Source organism: Agelaius phoeniceus, chromosome 1 (assembly GCF_051311805.1).
Source record: "Agelaius phoeniceus isolate bAgePho1 chromosome 1, bAgePho1.hap1, whole genome shotgun sequence".
Lineage (NCBI taxonomy): Eukaryota > Metazoa > Chordata > Aves > Passeriformes > Icteridae > Agelaius > Agelaius phoeniceus.
This window is the reverse complement of record NC_135265.1, coordinates 3,518,050-3,545,998: the sequence shown is the minus strand read 5'-3', so window position 1 is coordinate 3,545,998 and position 27,949 is coordinate 3,518,050. Positions and strand designations below refer to the sequence as shown.

General features: G+C 39.9%; 1 protein-coding gene across 12 annotated transcripts in view; it reads left to right on the top strand.

Annotated features, from left to right (window-relative positions):
* ADCYAP1R1 (ADCYAP receptor type I) overlaps window positions 1–27,949 on the top strand; it is a 156,292-nt gene that overhangs the window by 49,515 nt on the left and 78,828 nt on the right. For all 12 annotated transcript variants that reach the window (XM_054634063.2, XM_077186441.1, XM_054634036.2 and 9 more), the window contains one exon: window positions 11,184–11,289. In XM_054634063.2, the coding sequence (XP_054490038.1) occupies window positions 11,184–11,289 (106 nt within the window). The remainder of the gene's footprint in view (window positions 1–11,183; window positions 11,290–27,949) is intronic.

Genomic DNA, 27,949 nt, shown 5'->3' with positions numbered 1-27,949 from the left:
TAAACATAAAATCTGTAGGCCAGGAAGAGAAGAGTAAAGTTCTAGGTTATCTTTTATATCCTATTGATTTTGGTTTGCTCTGGCAGGTGTAACAGACTCTGCTTTAAACAGGGGGCATTCCTGTACTGCCAGTGCTGCCTAAGGAGTGAAAAAGGTGTGTTTTTCCTGAAAATCCTCTGGAGAAAATAGGAGAGGAGAAGATGCCTTTCCATCTGTTGTTGACAGAAAATACAGCTGTGTTTTCCAGGACCTTCTTAAGGATCACCTGGAAACCCCTATTCAGAGTTCATGGGGAAATTTCAGGGTTCAGAGTAAGCAGTAGTTTTGCCAAGACAGCAGATTGATCTAACAGAGAAAATCTGGGAGCTGAAAAATCAACATTATTGTAAACCTACAGATTTACCCCTCTGGATCAGCAGTCCCAGAGATTATATGAACAGTGTTTCCCAGATTGCTCAGAAATTAAAGTGTTTCTGTTTCAGCTCCCTCATTTCAGGTGTTTAGCTGAATGTGAACATCTCATCCCAGATTTATGCTGATAGAAATCCTCACTTCTCAGCCAGGCAAAAACATAGATCCCACCCTCCAGCTTCCACCCCAGTCATTTTTATTAATTGATTAATCTGAACTTCTGTGCTAAATCTGAAATGGTTACCTGAGGCTGGAGTAGTAGGACCACAGAGGAAAAAAAACCACTCATTATTTTTCCTCCTTTGTCAACCACAAATTCCAGCAATTTACATATGCATGGCTTGCTTGTAACCCCCAGCCAGGAAATCTCTTGCTGTGACAGAGACTTGGCCAAGCCCTGGATCCACACTGGGCTGTTCTCTTGCCAACAGCTCTGCCCTGTCACAACCTGTGTCAGGAGCTGCAAAGTGTCCTTGGAAGAGATTGTCAGTGGCATTTGCAAGTCCTGCAGCCCTGATACCCTGCAGTGAGGCCATGCAGCCCAGTCTTGCCCCATGCTAAAAGCTCTCAAAGCGGTGAGAATCTGCCCATAAAGCTTTGTAAGGGATTCAAGCCTGATTTGAACACTTAAATTCCCTTTCTTTTGAGCAATTTGAAAAATGAGTGGGAATTGCAATGCTGGCAGGAGGTTATCAGCTTTTCAGACTGACATTGGCCTCTAAGGAATGAAAGAAAGATCCAAACTGTGCCATTGGGAGTTGTACTTCAGAATTTTATCTTTGGAGAGGAAATTCCCAGGAATTGCTGGAGAAAGCCATTTTTATGCAATATAAAATCAGCAATCAGAAGGGCTATTAAACCCTTAGTTTCATCTTAAGCACACTATGTCTAGCAGGATTTTTAATCACTTTTCCAGTGAGTGGTTCATCCTGCCAGTAGAATGCTTTGAGAAGCATCACCTGCTATTAGAGACAGGGGAAAGGGATATGTTGGTTTAATCCAAGATGACACTTCCCATGGAAGTCTTCAGCTGTCCTGGGAATGCTTCACAATGCTCAAAGAGGGGATTTACAGCTGATTTCCAAGATAAGGGAGCTTGCAAAATGATATAGAGAGGTTATGTACAAGAGCATGTGGTGACAGGACAAAGGGAAATGGCTTCAAACTGAAAGGGAGCAGGTTTAGATTGGATATTGAGAAGGAATTGTTCCCTGGGAGGGTGGGCAGGCCCTGGCACAGGGTGCCCAGAGCAGCTGTGGCTGCCCCTGGATCCCTGGAAGTGTCCAAGGCCAGGCTGGATGGGTCTTGGATCACCCTGGGACAGTGGAAGGGTCCCTGCCCAAGATAGGAAAATTGGGAAAATATCTCTGAGGTCCCTCCCAACCTAAGCTGTCCTATAATTCTGTGATACTACAAAAATCCAGTTCAGGCAAACTCAAAAATAGTTTTACCCCTTGTTGTGTAACACCTCCTTTGTCCAGCATTCACTTCAGAAGGCATCCACTGAGAGAAGGGACCTGTTGATTGTGCTGCTGCTATTTTCTAACCTGCACTGGGATGTGCATCTCTCCAGAGTGTCAGAAGGTACCCAGATCTTAAATTTCCATCAGGCACTTGGGAAGGGATCGATGCCTTTTCCTGGCAGTGTGTTCTGCTGCTGGGGATTTTATTTTTTCCTGCACAATTTGTTTAAAGAAAGCGTGGTGTCCAGGTTCTGCTGCAGATTGTCCATTTGGGGCTGGGACTGAAGGAGATCCCAATGGCTTTGCCCTTTCACTCAGTGAGGAGTGTTCTGAAATCACAGGAGTTTGGATACCATTTGCATATTTCTGGCCAGGGTTTATGTACAAATCACAAATGGGACAGGACTGCTGAGTAATGTGCCTTGAGCTGTTTTATTTTCCAGCATCAGCCTCATTCCATGGTTATAACAATGGGAAGATGCCAGCAGCTCACATCCCAGGCAGCAGACAACTCAATGTTACAACTCACTTTTTAAGTTTTTTGACCAATCACACAAGGCAAAAGCACATTGACAGTAGTTCCATCCAACCACTGTAAGCACAGGTACCTTTGGTTAAAACAATGCTTGATATTTCAAATACAATACCTGCTTGTGAGCCTTAAAACACAATGCACAGAGCTCCATTATTAAGCTTAGAACTTAATATCTTGCTAGACAAACTTTTCTGCAGCTTAGGGAGTTATTCTAGACAAGCATTAATACACAGACCATTGTTCTGTTTGTCCTTACTTTTCTACTTCCATCATTTTTCTGCTGACCAATCTCATGGCTCCTGCTCAGCTCCAATCACAGTTCTGCTGTCTCTGGGGCCTGCCTTTTGCAGCTTTCCCAAAACCCTCTGATTTTATGGGTTCCCACAGTTGCACAGGAAGGAAAGAAACGCAATCAAGTAGCAAACCTCAGACATTTCTGGGGACAGCAACTTGTTGGGCTGCCAAGTCAGTGTTGTGGGGCCCAGCAATGATGCAAATCAGTTCTGGAAAAAAATGCAGATAGTCAGAGCTTCTTCCCAAACCCCTCTATTTTTAACAGAGCCTTTTGCAAGTCTTGGCCCTGGTGTGACCAGTTGAATCATTGCTTGGTGGGAACAGGGACTCAGCAGTGTTGTTTCCATGACAAAGTGAGCTTCTTTTGGCAATGCTCACAGAACAATTTATCATTTTTGAAGCTAACTTTTCAATACTGGAAGTCATAATAGAATTAGTAAAATGTGTGTAATTCAGCTTGAAGTGAGTGATCTCATCTACCTTGTGGGTTAAACTCCTCTCTTGCATTATTTTAGGAACAACACTCAGGCAAAAGTTGAATCACACTCTAATTCATCTTTGTGTTGATGTAAAACCATGGCCATGGAGATTTAATGAAGATTTGCTGTTGTTGTTGGTTTTGGTTCTTATCTGTCCCCTCATTACCCCTCTCATTGTCACAGTGCCTGATATGGCATATCCTGAATGGAGTAGAAATGTTCCCATTTACTTTAAAAAAAAAAAAGGAAAAAAATCAGGACTCTAAAGACTTAACACAAGAATGCAGAGAAGGAAAGAACAGTTAGTGGTACTGAATATTTGAATACTGAATACTGAATACTGAATATTGCCATATTTGATCTGGCTTTTATAGAAATGCCAAGTGAATTCCCATCTCACCATCACATCATTACAAGGACTTCAAAGCAGATTTCCTTAACTTGGAGGTTCTCAGGAGTGCTGGGGACATCTCACTTCTGAGTAAACTCATGCAGAGAAATCAAGTTTCATAGCAGCTGTGAATATTCTTACTGAGAACAAAATGAGCAAAATGGTGCTTTGTGAATAACTGAATGCAAAGACTTGGTTGCTGAGAATTTTAGACTTTCTGTGCTGACAGACTCTGACCCCCAAGAGAACACTGAATTTGACCTGAGGCCGTCAGGTCAAATGAGCAAAATGAGCAAAATGGTGCTTTTTGAATAACTGAATGTAGTCAAAGACAATTCAGGTTTTTTGGCTGGACTGTTCTGCATGGTTGGTGTGTATATATAATTATATAGACCAAATTTATAATATATAAATATATATGAAAAATATAACTATACCTATCAAATTTATTGTAAATATATAAGTTGTAACATAAGATGATTGTTATTAATTTTACCATAAGTTCAAGGGAACAGCAAAGAGTTAAGTACTGGAATTTGCACAAAGGACATGCCAGTTTATATTTGTGGTGACCACCTTAATAAAAACCGTGTGAGGGAAATGAAATCTCTGAATTTGTTGTACCTCTGCATGTCCTGCCAGCTTCTTGTGCTCTCTCAGAACCAAACAGATATTGAATTTTACTGTCTCTGTATCTAAATGAATATACACATTCTCTAAACTGGTGTGAGTCAGAATCTTTCACTTCATTGAGAGTAATAAATTTTTCAAAGACCTGCGAATTTCATGCGCTATCGACTCGGATTCTTGATTTTTTCTAGTATGTGTCAAAACACTCTTTAACTGCACATATCACTGATCTCTTCTGGGAAACTGAGACCAGGCTGTCTCTGCTGAGCACAGGAAATTGCAAATGTCCTTGAGGCAGAAGAAATGGGATCACAAGGCCTGGAGTTCAGGCTTGCGCTGCCATTGGAATTGGGCTCTGCTTTCAGTTGTTGACACCTGATTTGGCAAATTAAAGCTTCTGCCACTCCATGGTCAATGGAGAAACATCAAACCCCTGGATCCTTTCAGGGAAATGTGATAGCATTAAAAGAGACAACATTCACCAGACAAACAATGTGATAGCATTCAACAGACAAACCTTTTTGTGGGCAATGGAAAAACAGAAACTTCCAAACAGGAGGGTTTCATTTGCAGACCTGGGAGAAGCTTGGATTGCTGTAAAAATATAATACACAGATATTAAGCAGGAAAATCATAAACTTATGTTTCTATGGTTGTAAGTAAGGAAATGACTTAAGTAAGTTTAAAACTGTATTAATAAGGTGGTGAAGGGTTTATAATGTAGTAATGTGGTTGTATAGAGTAAGCTGAGAGTTTAGAGGTTGTAATAAAATCTGATGTGTATAAGTGTGATAGAAGCCCATTGGGTAAAAGCATCTGCAGTGCACCAAAATTAAGTAAAGGTGATGGGTTAGAAAAGCAAAATGAACTTTGTGGCAACTGTCCCTTGGTTTAGAAAGTTCTATATTGCCTTGTCACAAAGAACTTGTGAACACTTTGAGCTATGGCTGACTGCTTGCTCCTCTCAAATCTCACAACATCTGAGACTGATGTTTATCTGAGCAATAAATCAGTTTTTTGTGGTACCATCCCATCAATTAAAGCACCAATAATAATGCCTTTTGTTATGAGCAATTCAAGCCCTTTTGATTTTCCCAGATATGGAATTACTTGTTAACAGAGATGACAGGCAGCTCCTGCTCTCTCCTCTGACACTGAGGTTGATGCTTCCTCCTTTTCTTTGCTCTCTGTTTTGGTTTCCACGTTCCCCAAAATTATTTTTTTAAAATCTGTTGATGAAATGCAATGAAATGGCACGAAGATGGTGATGGGAAGTCACATCAGAATATTGTGGCAACAGTGAAAGCTGGAGGAAAGCTGCAGGGACAGGTGAACCATGTGGCTCTGGTGCTCTCTCTGTCCACACCTGAGCCTCCTAAGCCAGACTTACTGGGATACAGCTGACTAAATTTAATCATTTGACTAAATTTAATCATTCAGTTTAGTCAGAGACCTCTGACTAGATGTGCCAGTCTGCAAGGAGAACAGTAAAGTCTGAGCTTTTAGCCTTTGGCTTTCTTTACAATCAATCAGGCTTTGATAGACCTCTAGCAAAGATACCAAAAGAAAGTCTTTTCACTGTAGATTGAATCAAAATTTTCTTATCAAATGTCTCTGAGAACAGGGGCATGGTGGTTTTCTTGATATTCTAGAGTGGAATCATAAAATGGTTTGGGTTGGAAGGGACCTTAAAGCTCATCCAGTTCCAACCCTGTTGTGGCTGGGACACCTTCCACCATCCCAGGCTGCTCCAAGCCCCATCCAGCCTGGCCTTGGGCACTGCCAGGGATTCCAGGTTATTCCAGAGCCTGGAATAACCTGGAATAACCTGTTCTGGTGTCTCTAGCCTCCATCCTTTAATGGACTTTGGATAAATATATGCATCTATGTGTGGCATTTTTCATCCACAATTTTAAGCTGAAGGCTTCTGCAAGTAAACAGGAAGTGTGTGAAGAAATATTTCCTTTTGTTTAGTCACATCCCTCTTGCATAGACAATGCATCATTATATTATTATTATTATTATTATTATTATTACTAAATGGCAGCTTTTCTTATCTGTACCTGGTGAACTGCATAGAAACTGCCACATTTGTGTGTTGAGACAACCTCTGGACACTCCTCTGAGACATGGGCAACTGTGGAGGGTGAACCTGCACTAACAGCAGAACTCTGTTTTTCTTGCTATTTCCCTTTTATCTTTTTTTTTTTTAAATATATTCTAAGAACTTGAATGTCAGCCAATGCAATTTTCTCTATCTTTGGGGATGCTTAGGGGATGATGTAGCAAAAGCCCTTATGTTCTTGGGAGATCCTGGAGATCTGTGACAATTTATCTTTTCCAGGCACCTGGGAGCCCTTAAAACAGAACTGTGTTTGTTTTGAAGACAAACAAATCCAATATGGTTGTGCCTGGTGTTTCCCCCAGGGGAAAATAGCTGAAATTTATTACTGGGGTCGTGGAGATGATGAAACTGAGCAGCATTATGAGTTCCTACAAATGGTGAGGAAAGCTTTCCAGGAGAGTTCATCGGAAACCCTCTCTGTCCTTGACATGGCAGTGGTGGCTTTTAAAATTTACAAAAAATAAAAGTGTGCAGATGGTTCAGAGCATCATCACACAAACAAAAGCACAACACAAGCACCATCAAATTGGATTATTAGAGAGTCACTGACTGATGTGGGTTAGAAAGGACCTTGCAGATAAATCTCATCCCACCCCCTGCCATGGGCAGGGACACCTTCCACTGTCACAGGCTGCTCCAAGCCCCGTCCAACCTGGCCTTGGGCACTGCCAGGGATGGAATATCCACAGTTTCTTTGGGCACCCTGTGCCAGGGCCCGCCTAACCTCACAGGGAGCAATTTCTTCCTAAATATTGATCTGAATTGTCGAGGTCTCTGATGTCGAGATGACCCCGAGGTGTTAAAAAGTCTCTTTTTCCCAGCCCTGAGACCGAAGAAGAAGTCGAGATTCCTCAGCTCTGGTTTTCAAGGCTGTTTATTTTCTCTTATCTATTACATTCTTTCTCTGACCTGCTGAGGTCTGTCCAGCAGGTTGGTTTGTGGCACTGTGACCACCCTTGGGGTGGTGTTGGCTTTTTATACTAAGAACTACATGTACTTTATTTACAATAATTTTCCAATCCCTATCACCTATGTTAGACAGTCTGTCTCTACTCTAAACCAATCCAGAAGTGTCACCATCACAGCAGAAGATGGAGGACAAGAAGAAGGAGGACAGGACACGCCCAGATTCCTCCATCTTGCCTCTTGAACCCCCATTCTAAAATCCCCAAAATTCTACATTTTCACCCTGTGATAAATTCACTATCATTCTACTTAAACTTTTGTGGCTTGTACATCTTCACAGAAAGTTGGTAATTGTTTTTTCCAAGGGCTAAAACTGAAGTCACAGGTGTTTGTGACTCTGTGCCAAGGTCTCTGAGCCCCCTGCCAGGGTCTCGAGTCCTCCAGGGCAGCCAGAGCAATGTCCTGGGTTCCCACACCAAATCTCCCCTGTTTTATCTTAAATCCATTCCTCTTGTCCTGTCCCTGTCTGCCTGTCCAGAAGTTTCTCTCCCTCTTATTTATAAGCCCCTTCAGCTGCTGAAAGGATTTCCCCTGCCTTGGGATTTGCTCTCAGGTTTTGTTGGGTGGTGCATCCCTGATCCAAACTGTCCACTCCATTCCCTGGGGTGTGAGGGAAGCAAAGTTGAACTGGGCAGATGGGGCTCCAAAAGAAGCCAGAGCAGATTAAATTTGGGGATCTCTTTCCCTGTTTGCTTGCCCCTGCTTAGCAGATAAGGGGAAGCAGGTCCCACACCCCTTCCTCTGTGCTTTTCCATTGTCAAGAGTGAAGGAAATGGGATGGGAAATAAAATAATAAAAGTGCTCCAGTGAACCACAGTTATTATTAAAAATTCACTTTTATTTTTGTTTTCTATTGGGATAATACATTTCTTTAATATTGTGATGAGGTTTTGTATTGTGAAGGGATGGATAGTTGTGGGTTTTTTTGGGATTTGTAACAGTAATTATGAATTTATTTCGTAGATATAAGGTAGTTTTTTTAAATTTTGTGAGAGTATTTATGGGTGTTACTAATTTTTTATTGTTTGGTTAAAATGTATGAGAAATCATAGTGATGTTTGGTTTTGGTTTTAGTATACTTGTAATGTGAATTGTTTTACTAATGTGTGTTAGAATGTATATTTGCTTTGGTTGTTCATTGCTGATATGTTTTATCTAAAGGACATAAGGTAATGGGTTAAAGTTTTTAAAAGGTATTTTTCGGTATATAACTTCTTAATATTTATTGGTAATGTAATAGTATTAAGTAGGGATGGATGGCTGTTGGGGCTTTTTTTGGGGATTTATAACAGAGATTATGAATTTATTTTGTGGATATAAGGTAGTGTTTTTTTAATTTTTGTGAGAGTATTTATGTGTGTTGCTAAATTTTAATTGTTTGAGAAATCGTAATGATGTTTATTTTTGTGTTTAGTATACTTGTGATGTGAATTGTTTTACTAAGGTGTGTTAGGATGTCTGTTAGCTTTGGTTGTTCATTGCTGATGCATTTTATCTGGAGGACATTAGGTTTTGGGTTAAAGTTTTTAAAACATATTTTTCAGTATATAACTTCTTTATTTATATTTATTGGTAATGTAAAAGTATTAAGAAGGGATGGATGCTTGTTGGGGCTTTTTTTTATTTCTAACAGTTTTTTTTTAAATTTTATTTTTATTTTTTTATTTTATTTTTATTTTTTATTTTATTTTTATTTTTTTTATTTCTTACATTTTATCTGAAGGACATTAGGTTTTGGGTTAAAGTTTTTAAAAGACTTTTTTGGTATATAACTTATTTATATTTATTGGTAATGTAATAGTATTAAGAAGGGATGGATGCTTTTGGGTTTTTTTTGGGATTTCTGACAGTAATTATGAATTTATTTCATGGATATAAGGTAGCTCTTTTAATTTTTTTGAGAGTATTTAAGTGTGTTACTAAATTTTAGTTGTTTGAGAAACCGTAGTGATGTTTGTTTTTGTGTTTAGGATGCTTGTAATGTGAATTGTTTTACTGAGGTGTGTTAGAATGTCTGTTAGCTTTGGTTGCTCATTGCTGATACATTTTATCTGAAGGACATTAGGTTTTGGGTTAAAGTTTTTAAAAGGTATTTTTTGGTATATAGCTTCTTTATATTTATTTGTAATAGTATTAAGAAGGGATGGATGCTTGTTGGGGTTTTTTTTTGGATTTCTAACAGTAATTATGAATTTGTTTCATAGATATTAAGTAGCTCTTTTAATTTTTGTGAGAGTATTTGTGTGTGTTACTAAGTTTTAGTTGTTTGAGAAACCATAGTGATGTTTGTTTTTGTGTTTAGTATACTTGTAATGTGAATTGTTTTACTGAGGTGTGTTAGGATGTCTGTTAGCTTTGGTTGTTCATTGCTGATACATTTTATCTGGAGGACATTAGGTTTTGGGTTAAAGTTTTTAAAAGGTATTTTTTGGTACATAACTTGTTTATTTATTTTTAATGGTAATGTAATAGTAATATTGTTGGTTTTGGTTGAATCATTATTGGAGTATTGTAAGTAAGAGCTGAAGTTATCAGTCTTCATTATCATTTTTTGAGATGACAGTTTAAAAAATTGAAACTCTAAGAATTCCATTGCTGTCCTTGTTTATAATTAGAAAGTCTTGTTTTTGTTGTGAACTATTAGTAATTTCTGTGGGAATGTATTTATGTCAAAAGCCTTTTAAACACTATATTAATTTGGAAGTTGTAATTTTAATTGTGATGGTGTGAATGATAACATCCGGATTTTCTCACCCTTCACATGAGACTAAAAATGGAATGAAAGTTTTTAAAGCACCTCTCAGTTGCCCCAGCTCTGGGTGAGAAAAGGGCTTAATCCAACACCTCACCTTCAGCCAGGGCACTGATTTTCATGGTGCTTTTCACTGGATTCAGACCTCAGCCATGCCCCTATACAGTGATCTCCTGAAATCTGAGGTTTTATTCTCCTTTAATTGATATTCCCTGGCTCCTGTCTGCTATAGGAATGAAATCCTGTCTTGATTTCCAGAAATGGGTCACATCCTTATTTTCTTGCTGCTTTGGGATTACCTGGATTGTATTGGCTGCAATGTTCCTCTCATAAACTAATTTTTTTTATTCCCTTCTTTATTCCCCCTTTACTTTTTTCTTGTAGCTGGCTGCACTAGACAGTTAAAGATAGAAAACAGAAAAAAAAGAAAGAAAATATTTGGATCAAGTGAACCTGATTTATTTGACATTGTATTGTTTTTGACAAAAGAATTTGCCTTGAATTCTCTGGAAATAAATAAAGGCAACACTAAGGAATGAACAGGGTGACAGAATAAGAGAAAAAGCTTTTAATTTGGTTTAGATTCCAGAGAGATTTTAATGAATTGTGTAAAGACTCACAAGAAACTGGTGGAAGATCAAACCAAGCTGTAATTTATTCCTTATTGTTCTTTAAATTATTTTTGTATATAAGAGACACCCTTGTTAAGCTTTATGTTAAGAAGGGATTCAATAAAATAAAATTTTCAATAAAATAAAATTTTCAATAAAATAAAAATTTCTAACAAACCTGTTAGAAATCACATTTTGACATGGATAACAATATAAAACCCCCAAATAATTGATGTGATTTTTAATTACTTAATTAAAAATTTTTTCTAATTTAATTACTTAATTAGGCCTTAGACCTGCTAGGAAAAAATAATGGAGTAAAAGTAAAGAAGAAAAAAAGGAAAGAAAATTAAGTTGGTCACAGTTTTTTTCTCAGCTTTAAATGATATTTTTCGTTTTTCTTTCTTTTTTTTTCTTGCTATGGGTTCTTAAAACTTACTGACACTTCCTGATCACCTCACAAATGAATTTATTTTTGTAACTGCCTTTTTTTTTTCTTTTTCCCTCATTTTCCCCCATATTTCAGGTTGCAGCAACCCATTCCAACTGCATCATTAAAAAGGAGCAAGAGACTTGTCTGGAGAAGATCCGGAGGGCGACGGCCCTGAACCCTCTCAATGATTCTTCTCCAGGTGAGTCTCAGACCCTGCACCTTGAGCTGACAATTTAAAAGTGCTTTTCACCCTTTCCTGGGGTGCCTGGAGGGGTTTTCAGCCCTGTCAGAGCAAACACTTGGTGGTGAGAGGAGCATCAGCGCTGCTGAATGAGCTTGGGGAAATTAAAACCAAAAATTCAATCAATGGGGGGTGCATAAGAACCATTCCTGGTTATTGTCAGAGGTCAGGAATTTTTTTTATTTACTTAAGGTTATAATATGTCTGTAAAAATAATAATTTTAAAAAAATTAAAAAGAAATGATGCCTGGATGATTTTTGCCTTTATGACAACAGCTCTGGGGACAGGATGTGACACAAAGCGCTGCTCCGGAGCAGCAGCTCCTTTTCCTTCCTCATCTCAGCAATAATTTGGGAATCTCTGTGCCATGATCTGAGGCCCTTTGCAGGGATTATCCTTGTGGTGTCTGTAATCTTGATGAAGGATACTCATGCTTTTTGCTGAGATAAGAAACTGAGGCAGTGAGCAAAGAAATTTATAGTTTAATATCCTGTCCTATTTCCTCCTGGCTGCAGCAGGAGCTGCCTTTGGCCAGCACCAAGGAGAGAAGGGCAAAGAATGACAAAGAAACTAATTGGAAATCAGGGTCCATTTACTGAGTCCTGTCCAAACTGCTTCTGCTGTGACTGGAATTGAGAAAAGCACAGAGAAAAGCTGATAGAACACATGGTGTGTGATAAAACAGGGGAGCTTTGTCTCCCCTTTTTCTTGCGGTGCATTTTAGTGCGGAAGCACAGGAGGTCAGAGTGCAGGGACCTGTGTTATCAGCGTCCTCTAAAGCCTCCCATTCCTGTGTTTTAGGTGCTGGGAGCATTTCCATCAGAGAGGAGGGTTTCCATCAGGGCCCTGCTATTCATCTCATGCATAAATTCATTTCTGTTCTGCTGCCCAGCTCTGGGCAGAGGAACTGTGGGGAATGGTGGAAGTGGGGAGAGCTCAGTGTACCTCAGGCAGTCCATTCCACCCCCAGGGATGTGGATTTGAGACCCTCCTTGTGCTCTACAGAAGAACTTCCCAATTTTTCCCTGGTCCAGAAGTGGCATGAGCAAGGAAAAAAGGGAAAAAAAGCCTGTTTCTTACTCCTACCCCCAGAATGGTGCCAGAAGTTGATCATGAGACCTGTTCCTTACTGTTTGGATTCAGGAATTCACAGAACTCCCCGGGTGAGAGGAGACCATTTCACCAGCCAGCTTTTCTTTCTTTATCACCCAAATCCAGAATAACCCTGACAGCTGGGGACCATTCACACTGAACTCCTCCTCCTGCCTGTTCCCAATGGAAAGGACACAGCTCAGAGGTGGAGGAAGCCCAGAGCCATTGGAAAAGGCTTTTGCATCTCAATGTGATGGAATTGCATCACCCACTCAGGCAGGAAGGGACCGGATCCTTTCAGGCTCTCACTCTGAGCAGAACCCAGCTGCTCCCTATTCTGCTCCCCCAGTATTTGCAGGCTGAATCACTGGGAAGATTTTCCCAGGCTCGTTGAGCATCTTTTAGTTGTTCCCCACATCCTGTGGCAATGACTTCCACAGCTGACGTGGCTTAGAGTAAAAAAAACAACATAACCCCTCTAAAACATTAATTTTCCAGTGAAGGATTCTGATGTATTTCTTGTTTGAAAGCCCTTTCATTCCACGAATCCTGCTGGCTGGCCTTTTTCTCTGCATTTTAAATGATATTTTTTTAATTTTTTTTTTTTTGTAGACATGTTTTAAATTGATTTCATTTCACTTCTGGGACTGCAGCATTTCACTCTAAGTCCTGACCTCGAGACTGGCCTTTCATTATTTCATGATACTTATTTCAAGCCAGATCCTGCCACCCTCATTCTCAACAAAGCTTGATCTCCTCAGTTAAAAAATATCAACAAAATTCTACCACCTCCTTATTGGTTGAATTTGTGGGAGATGTTTCACCACAAGTCTCCCTGGAGATGCAGTAACTCTCCAGAAGTTAACCAGTCATAAGTGCAGGGTGTTGATTCCTCTTGAATTTCTCCTGCTGCACACAAGCTATTTCTTATTTGGGAAAAATGAAAATTGGCCCATATATATTATTTTTTATATGCAGCACTAAGACTGAACGATGACAGTGGAAATGTTATCAGCTTGTTCTTTCTAAGAAAGAGAAAGATAGGGAATAACTCCCTTGCTTGTCACAAATAGCTGAAAGAAGGGAGAAATCCCTCCTAACTGGTGAACAAAATTCTGCTTATTCAGAGGAGAAGCACACAATTACCTCTTTGACTATTCCTGCCTGAAAATTCCCATAGAAAAATTCAATATATACAATTTTTGGGAATTTATTTCTCCTCAGTGGGGCTGCAAGGTCTGAAATGGGATCATGAGCTTTTAGGAAGTCTGTAGGGGCTTGTGAACATGGTCAAGTTACTGGGACTTAAAAGAAAAATCCACTTTTTATGGCAGGTGGCACAAAGAGGGTCTGGGACATGACCAGTCTCTGTATTCTGTATTTCTACAGTGTCTAGAACAATATTATAAAATGTTAGGGTGCTTCTCCAAGGTGCCCACATGGTGCAAAATGAGCCAGTGGTAAAATCTCTGCTCTTTGTGGACCTTGTTTTCAGCACTGGGGATTTTCTGTGTGGGAAGCCCCATCCTTGGGTGGCAAGAGAGGAACAACCACTTCTGGTTCCTCCACTTTGCAAGAATTCAGCTCTGCTGCCTTTGCTTTACCCCCTTGCTGTGCTCAGAGAACACAAACATCGACCAAATGGGGTTTCTGATGTTTCCTCCTTTCTCTCCCACTCCACCTCTCATGCCCAGATGTTCTGCTCGTTATTTCTTTATTCTTCACAGCAGTTTTCTCTCCTTCTGCTGCTGGGCCATGCCTTTAATGCTTCAGAGGCAATGATTGCCTTGAGATTTTCTGTTTGGTTTATTTTTTTTTCCCATTATTTTTATGATGGATTCTTCCTCTTAAATGCTTTAAATTCTTTAGGAAACTTTATATGAGAAGAAATAGGGGGCATGTGCTGACCCTATGTGTCCATTCCTGTTCAGTCATCACTAACAGCCTGAATGGAAAAGAGAATTTGAAGGAAATGAAATCTCAGCAGGACCCAGAATCTGACTCCCTTGCTCTGGAGGAGGAATTAAACTGATAAAGGGGAGTAATGAAAGCCAAAGGCAGACAAGAGAGGAAGGAGAGCAGTGATTACTTCATACTCAACTTCCCCAGGCAGTGGTGCCAGGCTATTTCTTACATCAGTGTTTCCAATTTCCTTTGTTTGAGTTTTCATCCCTGTCCTACTGTGGAGCTGCCCCTGTTTGTGCTGGACCCCTCTCACCAGCCCTCCAGGTCTTTTCTGCCAGATCAGAGTTGATAAATCTCACTGCTGATCCACATGCATCCTTTGTTTAATTTCTATTTCTCCAATCCAGACTCCTCTGACCTGTTCCCAACCCTGGGGCTAGGAAAGACTGACACAGGAGTTACTCAGATATTGATGACAGTTTCCTGGGTTAGGTGCATTTAGCAGGGGATTTATCTAATTAGATGTTGATACCTGCAATTGCATCTGCACTACCAATGAGCAAGTCGCCTTCCTCAGTTTGTACCTCTGGTCTACCAAGCAGAGCCTGAGACATAATTTATTTCATCCTCAGCATAGATTAGATTATGTCTATTTTTTCTCTCTGGACACATGGAATAAAGGGTGACCATGCCAGTTCTGAATAATCACATTTAGGTGTCTACATTTGATCAGAAATATCCCACCTTTTGCTTCTGTCTTTGTTATATTGAGTAGGTCATGCTGGAGGTCTGGATTACCCCAAAAATCTGAATTGTGGTAGGAAGAACCCTGCTGATGAAATGGAGAACCATAGAGTGGCATGAAATATTTTCCCAGCCTGTTCCCTGTCTTGTTTTCCACTGTTGGAACCAGATATTGCAGACTTGTCCCTCGAGTGTGCCTCCCTCTCAAATGGTGGGAGAATTCCTTGAGTGATTTGCAGATTTGTGTCTACAATTTAGTGTTCAAAGTGCCTGAAATGCACTAACCTGGAATGAGCCAAGGTGTGCCAAAAGTGAACTCAGCACAAGAATTTGAATAGAAGTGGTGAGGCCTCGTTGGTGATTAGGTGTTCATGACTCACTGTCAAATCAATCTTTACCTCCAGAACTCCATCAGCTCTTGTTTTCCAGTCCCACTCCTCCTGTCCTTCCTCTGAAAAATGTAGAGAGGAAGCAACGTTCCCAGGCATGTCAAGGAATTGAAAGGAAAAAAAGGATTTGAAGGGACAGGATGATTCCTAAAAGGAATCACATTGAATCCTTGTTAAATCCTGTAAATCAACAGGAAAGAAACTGGTAAGGGCACCAGGGGGTAGGAGATGGTAATTAGGAGGCAGTGTGGTGATGCAAGGAGAGATTTTGAATTATGTTTCCATCACACAAGGATGATGGAGCAGGTTTTGTTTTTTTTTTTTTTGTTTCCAGTTTCACATTTTTTATTGAGTGTCTCATCAGCCTCTTGTTCTCTCAGAGCCTTTGAATTATCTGCTGTTATTTCCCCTGGCACCACTGGGAAGACATTACTTCACTGTGTCTCCCTGCCTGAAGCAGCTGTGCCCAAGAACAACAGGGCTAGGATTGAATCCAAGCGAATGAATTCCTAGAGTTGGAAGGGCATAGATAGGAAAATGTCTCTACAACCTGAAAGTTTTCTCTGTGGCTCCCTTTAAAGTAGAATACAGACCTAGATAGCTTTGATCTCTATGGATACATCTCTCCTTGGTCAAAGATGCTTTTTTTGGGCACTGGTGGATTTATCCATGTGACACTGCATAAGGTGTCTTCTACTAAATTCATATTGGAGCTGGTAGAACAAGGAAGATATTCAAGGGAGAAGCCAGGGGCATGTGATGACAGACACGGGGTCTGTGCTTATTTCTGGTATCCATTCTGTAGAGTCTTTGTCTGAACAAGTCTCCTGTGCACCCTTTGGGACCCAAGCTGTGATCAAACTTTGCTTTTCCTCAGGCAAATGCAAGGAAAAGTTCTTCACTTATCTCTGTGTTCCAAACACTGATTCATTCTTAAACTCTCTGCTGAATTTCTCTCACTTTGTCATCATGCTTTTTAGATGTTTTTGGGAAAGGGGGAATGGTTTAAAGTGAAAAAGGGGATATTTAGATTACATATTGGGTGGAAATTCTTCTGGGCCCAGGCCAGAGAAGCTGTGGCTGCCCCTGGATCCCTGGAAGTGCTCAAGGCCAGGTTGGATGGAGATTTGAGCAGTTTGGGATAGTGGAAGGTGTCCCCATGGCTGGGAGTGGGAACTGGATGAATTTTAAGGTCCCTTCCAACCCAAACCATTCTAGGATTCTCTAAGTTTGTTCACCTAATAGAGTGGGTGAATTCATGTCACCTCAAAATGGGTTTATAAAGTAGAGAGATCTTTATCAGTGCTAGACACTGAAACTGCATTTATAGTCAAGAGGTCAAAATCAGAACTTGGAACTCCCTGACACAAATACTTACAGAATTTACACTTGTCCTGTTTTTGCATCCACCTTCTGCTGAGAAGGTTGGATGATAAATGCCCTTTTTTCTGCTTTGCCTATTAACACAATCATTGTGGAGGTCTGAAGCTGAGTTGAATGAATTCTGTTGGTGATGATGACCAAAATCTTCATTTTCCAGGCACGAACCAAGCTTCTGCCTCCATAAAGAATCTTTTCCTCAAATGGAGCAGCTGAAGCTAAAATGGCTGATGCTGACTTACTGTGAAATCAGTCACATCAATGAGGCTGAAAGCCTGGAAATGCATTGGGAAAGTTCAGGATCAGCTTAGCAAGGGGACAGAAAGGTGGCACACTCAAACTGCCCTGCAATAATTTAAGGAAAGGTTTTTTTGCTAGACATGGGTGCAGACAGGACAAACCTCAAATGGATAAAACACCAGATTTCTTGGAAAAGCCTTCAGAATATTTCTTCCTCATCCCTCTTTAATACACAGCCAGGCTGTATTTACCTAGATGCTCTTCCTGGCGAGGCAAAAAGTACAAAATTAATTTTTCTGGTGAAGAATTCCCGGAAAAAGGGATTCAAATACCATCCACACTGCACCCTAGAGATAATAATAATGGCAGATGAGCAGGCGTATTCCTTTGGCATTGTAACTCTCATGGTGCTGGGAGCAGAAATAGAGTTTGTGTGATCCTGCAGCTCTTTCTTCCAGGCCCAGCTGGATTGTCCCTAGAGTGGGAATCTCTGGACCATCCTCAGTCAGGGATCACAGTGTGGTTGGAATCACCTTGTCGGTGCCCTGGTCCCTGAGAATTTCAGATTTCTGTTCTGACCCCCAAGAGAACACTGCATTTGACCTGATGCCATGGAGAAGCTTCCAAAATGGAATGACAGAACTGGGATTGTGGGTGTGGAGTTTGAATAGAAGTGTGTGAGATCACAGGGTGGGAAACTTGGGGTTTAAAGTTTTAGAAAATATTAATATATATAAAGCAAGATGGAGGTTTTAGGGCAGAGGCTGCTCCTACTTCTTCACCTTCTTCTCCATGGGTTTTGGGTGTTTTTGTGTAATTGGATAAAAAAGTCCCCATTGCAGCCACGGGTGGTTGGTTGTTAGGTCAAAAGTAGAAATCATTGAGGTGTCATTTCTTAATTGGACAGTTGATCCTTCAAAGGCCTTGTAGAGAGAGAGATGGGGCTCCATTTTTAGTTTGTTAGAGTGAAGTGCTGCAGAACGCTAATGCAGAGTGATGCAGAACATCTGAGTCCCAACATGAAATACCTTCTCACGATTTTATCCCGACCCTGGCAAAAAAGGAGCCAAGTCTCCTTCGTCATGTGGGTTTCATTTTCAAGAAAATCATTCCTAAATATTGTGTCCCCTTGTCTTCAGTGCTGTGTGCCATCCATGGATAAACCAAGCCATGGCAAAGAGGTGGAGTTTGCAGGGCCGCAGGCGTGTCCTGCACCACCTGGGCACAGCTCTGCCATGGATTTCCCACAGCACACAGGATCCTAACCACAGGATAGATGTGGTGACTTCAATCTCTGCCATAAGAATCTTAACCTCAAACCTTACAAGTTCTTTTTCACTGCTTTGTCATCAGGGACAGAATTTGTCTCTCTGGGTTTTAGTGAATAACACCTCAAATCTCTGACCTAAACAAAGTCTGAACCCTGTGGAGCTGTGGGTCTTTCCTTGGAGCTGTTCGTTTCCAGCTCTGGGTTCCTGAGATTTGGGGATAAATCGTTCTCTGTCATGGCCTTTTTCCCTCTCTCCTGATTCAGGAAGAGGATGAGTTGAGCCCTATGGATTCCCTAAGTCATCAGGGAAGATGACTCAGAGTAAAAAGTTGTAAAAATTGCTATAATGGGGGCAGAAATTTTGATTATCTCCTCCGGCAGCAGGAACACGCTTTGGTGGTTTAAACAAGGACTGCCACCTTTGCATGCCCTGCTGATAAATCTGAATTTAGTCATCTCAGCATTTGCTGGACTTCCATTCAGGAAAAAAAAGGGAAAGAAAAGTACTGGAATTTAATGCTTACATCTCTGAAAACACCATTAGCTGTGAAACACGTGTATGAGCTACTGCTCCCATCCCATAGTGTATTCATGGTGATAATTCCCACCTGGATCTTTCAAAGCCATTACTTTTGTCATCTCCAGAATTGCCAGGAAGTCCTACTGTAATGGGCAAGGAACATGAGTTAAAAGAAAATGAAAGGTGAATTAGAATTTGTCCAGGCAGCTGGGTAAGATAATGACTGGGATAAGATGAGTTTCTGGGAACCAGATTGAATAAAAGTATTTCTCTGCGAGCAGTTCAGTCATTGAAAAATGCAGGTTCAGGTTACATGGTAAAATAATTAAGGCTGAAAAATAGCAGCCATTAACAAATTTGGAAAATGAAAACATATGGCCATTTCATATTGTTCTGTTCAACAGAACATTGTTTCAGAGGTATTGGTACTTAAATTGGATTAGGGATAAGAAGTAAAGAAATGATAAAATTCAAGATAAAAAGCTAAAAATGAAATTTCCTCTCTGCCTGTCTGGCTCTTTGTTTTCATGTCAGACAAGATGAAGGAAAAACTCTCACTTAATTGAACAAAATGGGATTTTTGTGCATGGTGTGCTTAAAAATAAAATATGCATTGTTTACACAGTTCCACCTGTGAGTTCTTTGTTTCTATGGTGACATCCAGTTTATTAAATCCTCTCTTTCATTTAGTCCAGACTTAAATATTATCAAGAAGACCACTCTGACCATCTAGTTCATGGTGTGCACGATGATCTAGAGCAAAGGGGGCAGTTTCTTTTCAGTTTATGTAGAGATTGTTAAAGCCTGAGGGTTTTCCCCATCTATTGTTTACCTTCAGTGGGGTTTTTAATTTGTAGGGGTTTTTTTTTACTTTTGCTTGGTTGGTTTGGAGCTTTTAATGAACATTTTCAAATACACAGCATAGTAGATGCAGCCTGGAATAGTGTAAAGTGTCCCTGTCCATGGTGGGGTGGAATGAGGTGATCTTTAAAGTCCCTTCCAGCCCAAACCATTCCATAATTCCTTGATTTTAGATGCCTTTGCAACTGATTTTACTTCTGGGACATGGGTACTCTTCTAATTCATGTTGTCCCAAGCAATTGTGAGCAGCACATGTAATTGCAATCATGTTCTACCAGGCCACTGCAGTTAGAAGATTAATGATGAGCAGCAATAAAACTTACCCAATTAATGAGTGATGGTTTAATCTGTTGGTATCTGCAGAGTCATGAGCAGCTGGATGCTGTGATAACATGAACTCATCGAATTTTTAATGTCTGTAGTACCACAGCTAAAAAAAAATCCCCAAAAAACTGTCAAGGAGTCATCTGAATTTTAAGTGAGTGATAATTGATAAGTGAATTATAAGTGAGTGATAATTGATAAATGATCTGTGGTGGTCAACACCTTTTAAACCACTGCTTTATCCCAGCAGGTAGCTCCTGTACTCTTCCATAGTGCTGGAAAAAAGTGTTTCCTTGCATGGAGATGGTGTTTTCCTAAAGGTCCTGCAAAGGTGTTGTGCTTCTGTAAATGTTGTTGTAGAGATGGCCAGAAACAACACACTGAGCAATGTGCCAAAGGCTTTTTTTATTGTTGCATGTTCTCCTTTTTTATACAGTTTTACAAACTCCAATTGGTTAGTACCTTTCTTGCCAATTACTCTGTTGGTTAATAAAAGTATTTTTCTCATCCAGCAAATATCTCCATTCTTAAAATTGTTTATATTTTCTTCATAATTGTTTACATTTCTTCACTGATTCTCATGGCATAGATTTAATGTCTATGTAGGTGTAAGGTGTTTTTCACCCAAGAATAGATTGTTATGTTAACAAACTGTCCACACCAGGATTGCTTTCACATGGGAACTTGCAAAGGGCCAGCTGGACAAGGCCAGCCACTGATCTAACAGAGCAGGCCTGATTTTGAGGCCTTTCTCTTATAATTTTCCTACCTTACTGCAACCTGTAAAAATGAGTGAGTCAGGTGACAGACAACTGCATCTTCTTTTCAAAGGGAATTCAGTGAAAATCTCTTTTGTTCCTGTTCCCATGGCTCGTTCTGTGGCTGGCTGCTGAGTTTTCTGAAGAAGCCAGGCTTTTTTGCTGCTTCAGATTGTTTGTGTCCCTGAAAAACACAGCAGAGAAAGAGAGAGGGAGAGAGGGAGACAGCTCCATCCTGGCTGGAGGCAATGGCACAGCTTGGCTGATTTCTAGGATCTTGATTTCCAGGGATGAGACACGGAGCCAGGCAGCACTGATGGGCTTTGGGTTTCACCTCTCTGGCAATGAGTCCCTTTCAGAGGAACCCTGCATGAACCCCAGACTTTGCCTGTAAATTGCTTTCTAGAGTCCATTGAGCTCCTGAAACAAGAGAAATAGGGAATTGCTGTGGAGATTTTTAGGATGAGATGCAGGTGCACATAAACAAGAGTCCCTGTATTCCTTAGGGTATCCAGACATTCTGACATGGGGCCTTGAGAAGATTTGTGTCTCTCCAGACTGGAAATTAAAAAATCTAGGGTCGCAGTAAAACCTTACCTTTGTTAAAAGAAATTAAATCTTCAGAGTCAAAATACCTGACAGAGCTTCCTAAAAGCCCCATGTCCAGTCTAAGTCAGTCACCCAGGTTCCCTGAATAACCAGTGATGGAAAATAGAGGATTTCAAAGTGCAGAGCATTGCCCAGAGGCATCTTCATTTTATCCCTGGAATTACCTGCAAAGCCTCAGTTAATATATTTATTTCAGGGACTGGAGTGGAAGGTGAGACACTGAAAATGTTGTTAAAGATGTCTCTGGTTATTGCAGCAGATTTGGACTAGATTATCTTTCAAGGTTCCTTCCAACCCCAAGCAATCCATGATTCTCTGAATCTCAGGGAAAAGAGATAGGCATTTCCAGAGAAGCTGTCATGTTTTCTAAGAAAATCTTAAAAAAATATAAAAAGGTTTTTTTTTTCCTTTTTTTCTGGAGGATGTAAACCAAGCTATGAAAAAATGCACTGATTGTAGACACAAAGAAAAAAAAATATTCCTAAAGTGAATAATTCTGAGCACCTGTTGTTTGTAACAGAGAAAACACAGGATTAGTGCACAGCACATCCAGGAAATTTAGTTGTTTTAGTCAAATTACCCAAAGGCAAGGAGAGGACAATAAGCAGGCAATAAAGGACTGTACAGCAAAAATTTATGATCCCTGCTTGAGCTTTTAAAAGCCTAGAAGGATGTAAAAGATGCTGATATACACATTAATGTAGACAAAATACAGATTTTGATCTTTTCCTTAATTCTTCACCTTTGGGCTTCTGCAGATAATTAATTCATTTAATATGGCCAGTGAGTATAACAGGATCTACCAACACAGACTGAAATTAGGACTGAAATTAGAAATTAGGACTCTGGGCTGTGTTGAGGGCATGTTTCTCCCCCTGGTGTGAGGTAAATCTGTAATATCTGCCCATTCCCTGTTGCTGGTGATGACAATCAGGATCCCAGCTCCTCTGGCCTTGTGTTGAGCACAGAAAGGAGCAGAGCCACTGCAGCAGAGACTCTGTGTGTGACTCTGGTTTGCCAACAGCTGGACTCCATAATCCCTTCTAACTCAGGATATTCTGGGATTCTGTGAGTTTTCCTCACAGAACTTGAAGTTTCTGTGCCTTAGGTGCTTCCAGCTTGGCTGTTGCCCCAAAGCTGCCTCCCCAGTCCAAGGACAAAAGCTGATTTTTGGGGGAGTGGCTCATGGGATGCATCTTGAACATCTGCTTTCCAGTGAGGACAATGTTCTCCAGAGCTGCCTGTTCCTATCTGATGCTTAAAGAGGCTGACCTGGAACAGAGGCTGGACAGAGTTAAAGGAATAAAGTAGGGATTTATTAAAAGGCCTCCAAAGGATACACCTTGGGCAGCACAAGAGCCTGACCATGGCTCTACCCAGGATGGACTCCAGTCATGAGTTTTCACATTTTTTTAAGTTTTGGTCCATTTCCATATTACAGCTCCAGGTTATGCAGTCCCATCCTCCCAGATTGCTCTCCTCAATTTGCTGTTGTTTGCACTTTTTGGGCCTGAAGCTGCAACAGTGTCCTTGGTTCTGGGGCTGGAAAAGGATTGTTCTGTGTGACTGAACTGTGAGGAGAACCTGCTAACACTTTATATGAAGTTCAGAGTTATATACCAATGCAGCACAGAATCTGGAAAATATGAAAGCTGAAACTTAAGGCATCAATATATCCCCACAAAAACTTAAAGGGTCATTCAAATGTGGAGGTTGGCAATAGTGCATTAAATGCCACTCTGGAAAGCACATTTGCCAGGTGCTGCTTCCTTTGTTCATGGAGATGGGTGTCTGTGCTTAGACCACTGCTGGGAGAACAATAAAAGTGATGAGAGCAAGAATGGGCTGGAAGAAATTCCCATAGCGTTCTGTTGATAATTTCGAGGCTTTCTTTTCATAACTTTGATTGGAAGATTTTTCTGTGCCCACTTAAGAATCACCTCTTCACCAGCATTTTGTTTCTGGAGGAACATTCTGACTTTTTATTTAAAATCACTTCTTTTTCTATTTGCCTGTACTTTAGGATCGCTTGGAAAATTCTAGCTGTGAATAAAATGTTGTTAGACCAAAGACTCAAGAGAGTCTTCTTAGCCTGTTCTTACCATGAAATGTTTTTTTCTCTTATGAGATTTCACCACACACTGATATTCTCACAGAGGTGGCCAGTGCTTAAAACTGCCCAACTGTACAATTGCATTTCTTGTTGCAGCTTCTTCTGTGCTACATCCACCACTTCTTAATATACCTCACAAACTTAAGCCAAGAACTTCATTACAAGGAGCTGCCTACTCAATAATACATGCAGCTGAATAAGTGTAATAATTTGGACTCCTGACAGGCTTTGCATATTGATTTTTCCTCAGCAAAATGAAACTGAAGCCCAGTAAGTTAAATCATCTTCAGATGGACGAGCAAGTTACAGTGCTGTAACAAGTCTTTAACTGCTCTGTCTGCTAAGTGGTAGAAAAATCTTTGTATGTACTTAGCATGGCAAAAACGAGATAATTCAGCCCTGTTTACCCTCAAAAAGCAGCTGCATTCATATATTCTGTGCCCATGGCAGGGGACTTGGAGTTAAATGGTCCTTAAGGTTCTTTCCAATCCAAATTGTTCCATAAATATCAACTTCCTGAGCCCTTAGTAAGCTTTATTTTTTTTTTCCACAAAGTTCTTTTCCACCAGTGGAAGAGCAAGGGAGGAGGAACTGCAGATCCAGTCTTCATTGTATTTTTTTGTAGTTTTTGTGCAAAGGAGGATGAGGGTGGGGAAGGGACATCCTTGGCTTTGCCCATGAGCTGCTATCCAGCACTGCTGGCTCACAGTGGACCTGGCAATTTGCTCCTGGAAAAAGGCAGGGAATGAAAAATGTGCAATTCCTTCCCCAAATTCCTCACAAGAGAAGGAGGGAACAGGGAAGTACAAAGGGAAAACTTTGTCATGTGATTTTTCCTGTCCTTTGTTATAGAAATGAAGGAAAAAAGAACTCGTATTTCATTCTGGGGGTCATAAAGCTTAATATGTATCAATATTTCCTTCCAGAGAGGAGAACTTTGCATTCTGTGCAAGAAAACAAATTAACTTGGCCTGTGCTGTTCTGCTTCCCAGCTTGAGATTTCATTTTCTACTACGAGTTCCACCACAGAAACAAGTTATTCCTGTGGTGCAGGAATTCTTCAGCAATGTCACTCTTGGGTTTAAAGGTGAAATTAATCTCACTTTAGCTGGCTGAAAGCAGAATATTTGTCTAAAGTGGACATGTAGGCTCTCCTATAAAAAAAGAAAAATTTAAAAGAAAAAGAGGAAAAAAGTTGATTTGACCAGCCTATGTTTTTTAATTATTTTAATAAAATATATTAAGATACTCCAGAAATAAGATAGAAGACTTTCTGCCCTATTGATGTGTCATCTGATTTTCCTTCATTTCTTATCAACAGGAATGTTGAATGTTGGAGCCCATTTTCTTCCCAGTATAACCATTATTCCTGCAAAACAGTTGGAAAGGAATAGAATTTAGAAAACTTGCCAACAAGACTTCAGATTGATCTGTTAAAATAAATGTTCTTTCCTCCTTTTTTCCCTTTGTGAATCTTGCTCCCAGATGCCATGAAGGCTCACAATTTTGACAGCTCAATGAGCGTATCATGTCTTATAAATTATTTACAGATGAATCAAAGCAATTACCTGTCTCTTGCACAACATTGTAAACATGGAGTTTAGAGGCATTTTTAGTTTTAACTTGAATATTTTTGAGCCTCAAGCCATGTGGAAATACCCAAAAAATACCTCACTTCCCTGCTAATAAAATATTTATAGCTATGATCAGCTTGTTTTTTAAAAAAGATCTTTTGACAAGTCACGCCTTTAAAATTTTGATGATTCCTTAAGTAAACACATTTTTTACCAAAATGAAAGCAGTCAATCCCCAGCTGGCAGTGGAAGGATTCTGCTGTCAGCACCAAGAACAGGTGGAATTCTGCTGCTCTCAATCCCATCTCAACTCCCTCTGAATCCAACAGACATTTTTTTTGAGTGTGTGTTTCAATGAAGAGACCTGTGCTGGGCTCTGTATTTAGGGAAAAAATTCCCCCCTTGGGGAAAAATTGCATCACTGGATGCTAGACATCTAAATTATTGGCTAAATTAGCTGCTGAATCTCCCCCAAGACTCCATGGAGAGTTGATAGATACAAAGATTTACAGATATTCAGTTTGCATATTAAAAAACCCAAATTAAGGTGCCTTAATAAGCAAGCTGAGTCCCACTGAAGTTGTATCCATAATCTCAGAGAGCTGAGCTGCCTATTGCACTTCCCAGTCCTGGAATTCCTCTTATTTTCAGTGCTCTTAGAGATTATTTTGTTTTTCTGGCTGGTGTTTTGATTGTTGGGTTGTTTGGGTTTTTTGGGGATTTTTTTTTTTTGGTTTTTGTTTTGTTTTGTTTTGTTTTTGTGGTGGGGTTGTTGGTTTTGATTTTTGGGTTTTGGTGGGTTTTGTTTGGTTTTCTGTGGTTTTTGTTTGTTTGTGTTGGGTTTTTTTGTTTTTTTTTTGTTTGCTGCTGTTGTTGTTTTTCTTGGTTTTTTGGTAAACCAAATGGGAACCCTACACAAAGAGTTGGGCATTGGTTGAACAATGTCGTTTTCACCCTCCAAGAGCATATAGCTGAGTGTTGAGGACAAGCACCTGCAGATGCTTTCCTTATTGATCCTTTTCCTTGCCTTTCTGATTATCCTAAAAGCCATTTCAGACTTCCATGGCAGCTTGCACTTTTGGTAATCAAGCCATGCATTTCCTGCTCCCAGAGCAGCTGGAATCGATTGGTTTGTGTCCTTTTGCAGCAAAACAAATCGAAGGGGGGAAGAGTGAAACAACACAAGTGCAAATCACAACCCAAACAAAAGGCAAGGCTGGAAGGATCCATCACTGAGTGACCAGCCAGGACCTGGCTGGAAGAATTACTGGACACAGAAGTCAGTGCACACAGAAATGCTTTAGGGGAGAAAAAACAATCATTGGAGTGTGTAATGAGTATGCCCAAGCCATATGCCAAGAGTGAAGCCAAATTGAAATAACGAACACAAACAATTAATAAAATGCTCTGAAGGATTGTTGGGCGTATTTTAAGAACGTGCCTCAATCCCAGACGGGAAAGGACTTGAGTCTGTTCCAGGTTTTTGGCCATAAAAAATAATGACTGATGGAATTCCACCCCTTCTCTGCTAACCTGCAAATTGCCCACACCAGAACCAGTGTTATCACAACTGAATAATCCTGAACAGAATTAAACACTGCTCCCAGTCAGCAAGACCATTTCATAATTATCTTCATGCAGGAAAGATCAGAATCACTGATTTGTTTCCCATTATTCCACTGGATTGAGAACTGATAAAGAGATTTTCCACTGGTGTGGCTACAGCAGATGAGCATTCATGCTCACATGGGCGAGATTTCTCACTTGGGTTATAAACTGGGTGGCTTTTGTGTGCTTTCTAATTTTTCTTCTATCTGTGTCTCAAATAGACTGTGGACAGAGTAATCTACCTGAAGATAAATATAAATATAAACCCATACTCTATACCTGCATAAATACACACCTACAGCTATAAAAATTTACATCTAACTGAGGTTTACATCAGGATTTAATTCTAAATCTGCTAAATAGAACAACATGTTCCTTCATAGAATATCAAGAAGAAATTCATTCTTGACTTTATATATGACACTGAAGTTATTGCCATCCCTGCAAGTAAAAAATTCCCAATATGACATATGAAACATATGAATTCCCAATATGAAACATAGAGAAGTTTCTGGATCTTTGTAATTTAAGCACACAGAATTGTGCCCTCTCATACTTTTTTTTTTTTTCATGCTTTGTCCAGCTAATAAAAATGTCACAGACAATGAGAACTCCTCAAATTCCTTTTAGATAATTCAGTTATGTTGGTTTTTTTTTGCCTGGGTGCAAGGAATGATCTCTGTGAACTCTGCAGGTCCCTTTAGGATTATTTTCCATTTTTTCCATAATGATTCCATATATTCCAATTAAAAAATATTGATTAGATGTATGCAAATTTTCATAGTTATTCATTACTTCATATGGCAGGGTAATTACCTGCCCACACATATTTGTGAGAACGAATAGAGAACAGTTTCCTTTCTACTTATCTTTAACTCTTTCTAATAGGAAGAGGAGGAGAAGGAATAATAATATATATAAATATATATTAATATAACCTAATAATGAAATATGAAATATGACAATAACCTATTTAACAACCTAAATATGAAATAACCTAATTTTCATATTTCTGTTTTAACCCATCTCTAAATTTTCCAAATCAATGTCTGACTTAAAGCAGCTTTAGACATGGAGAAACTTCTTAGCTCTTTTGGAATCAACTCTTTATTTATTTACAGGAGTAAGCCGTATGAAATTGAGGATGTGCAGACTTTTTTCAGAAATCTTGTTAAAATCCACATTCTTTCCAAAATACTTCTTCCTTCAGTGGAGATAGTGACTTCCTTT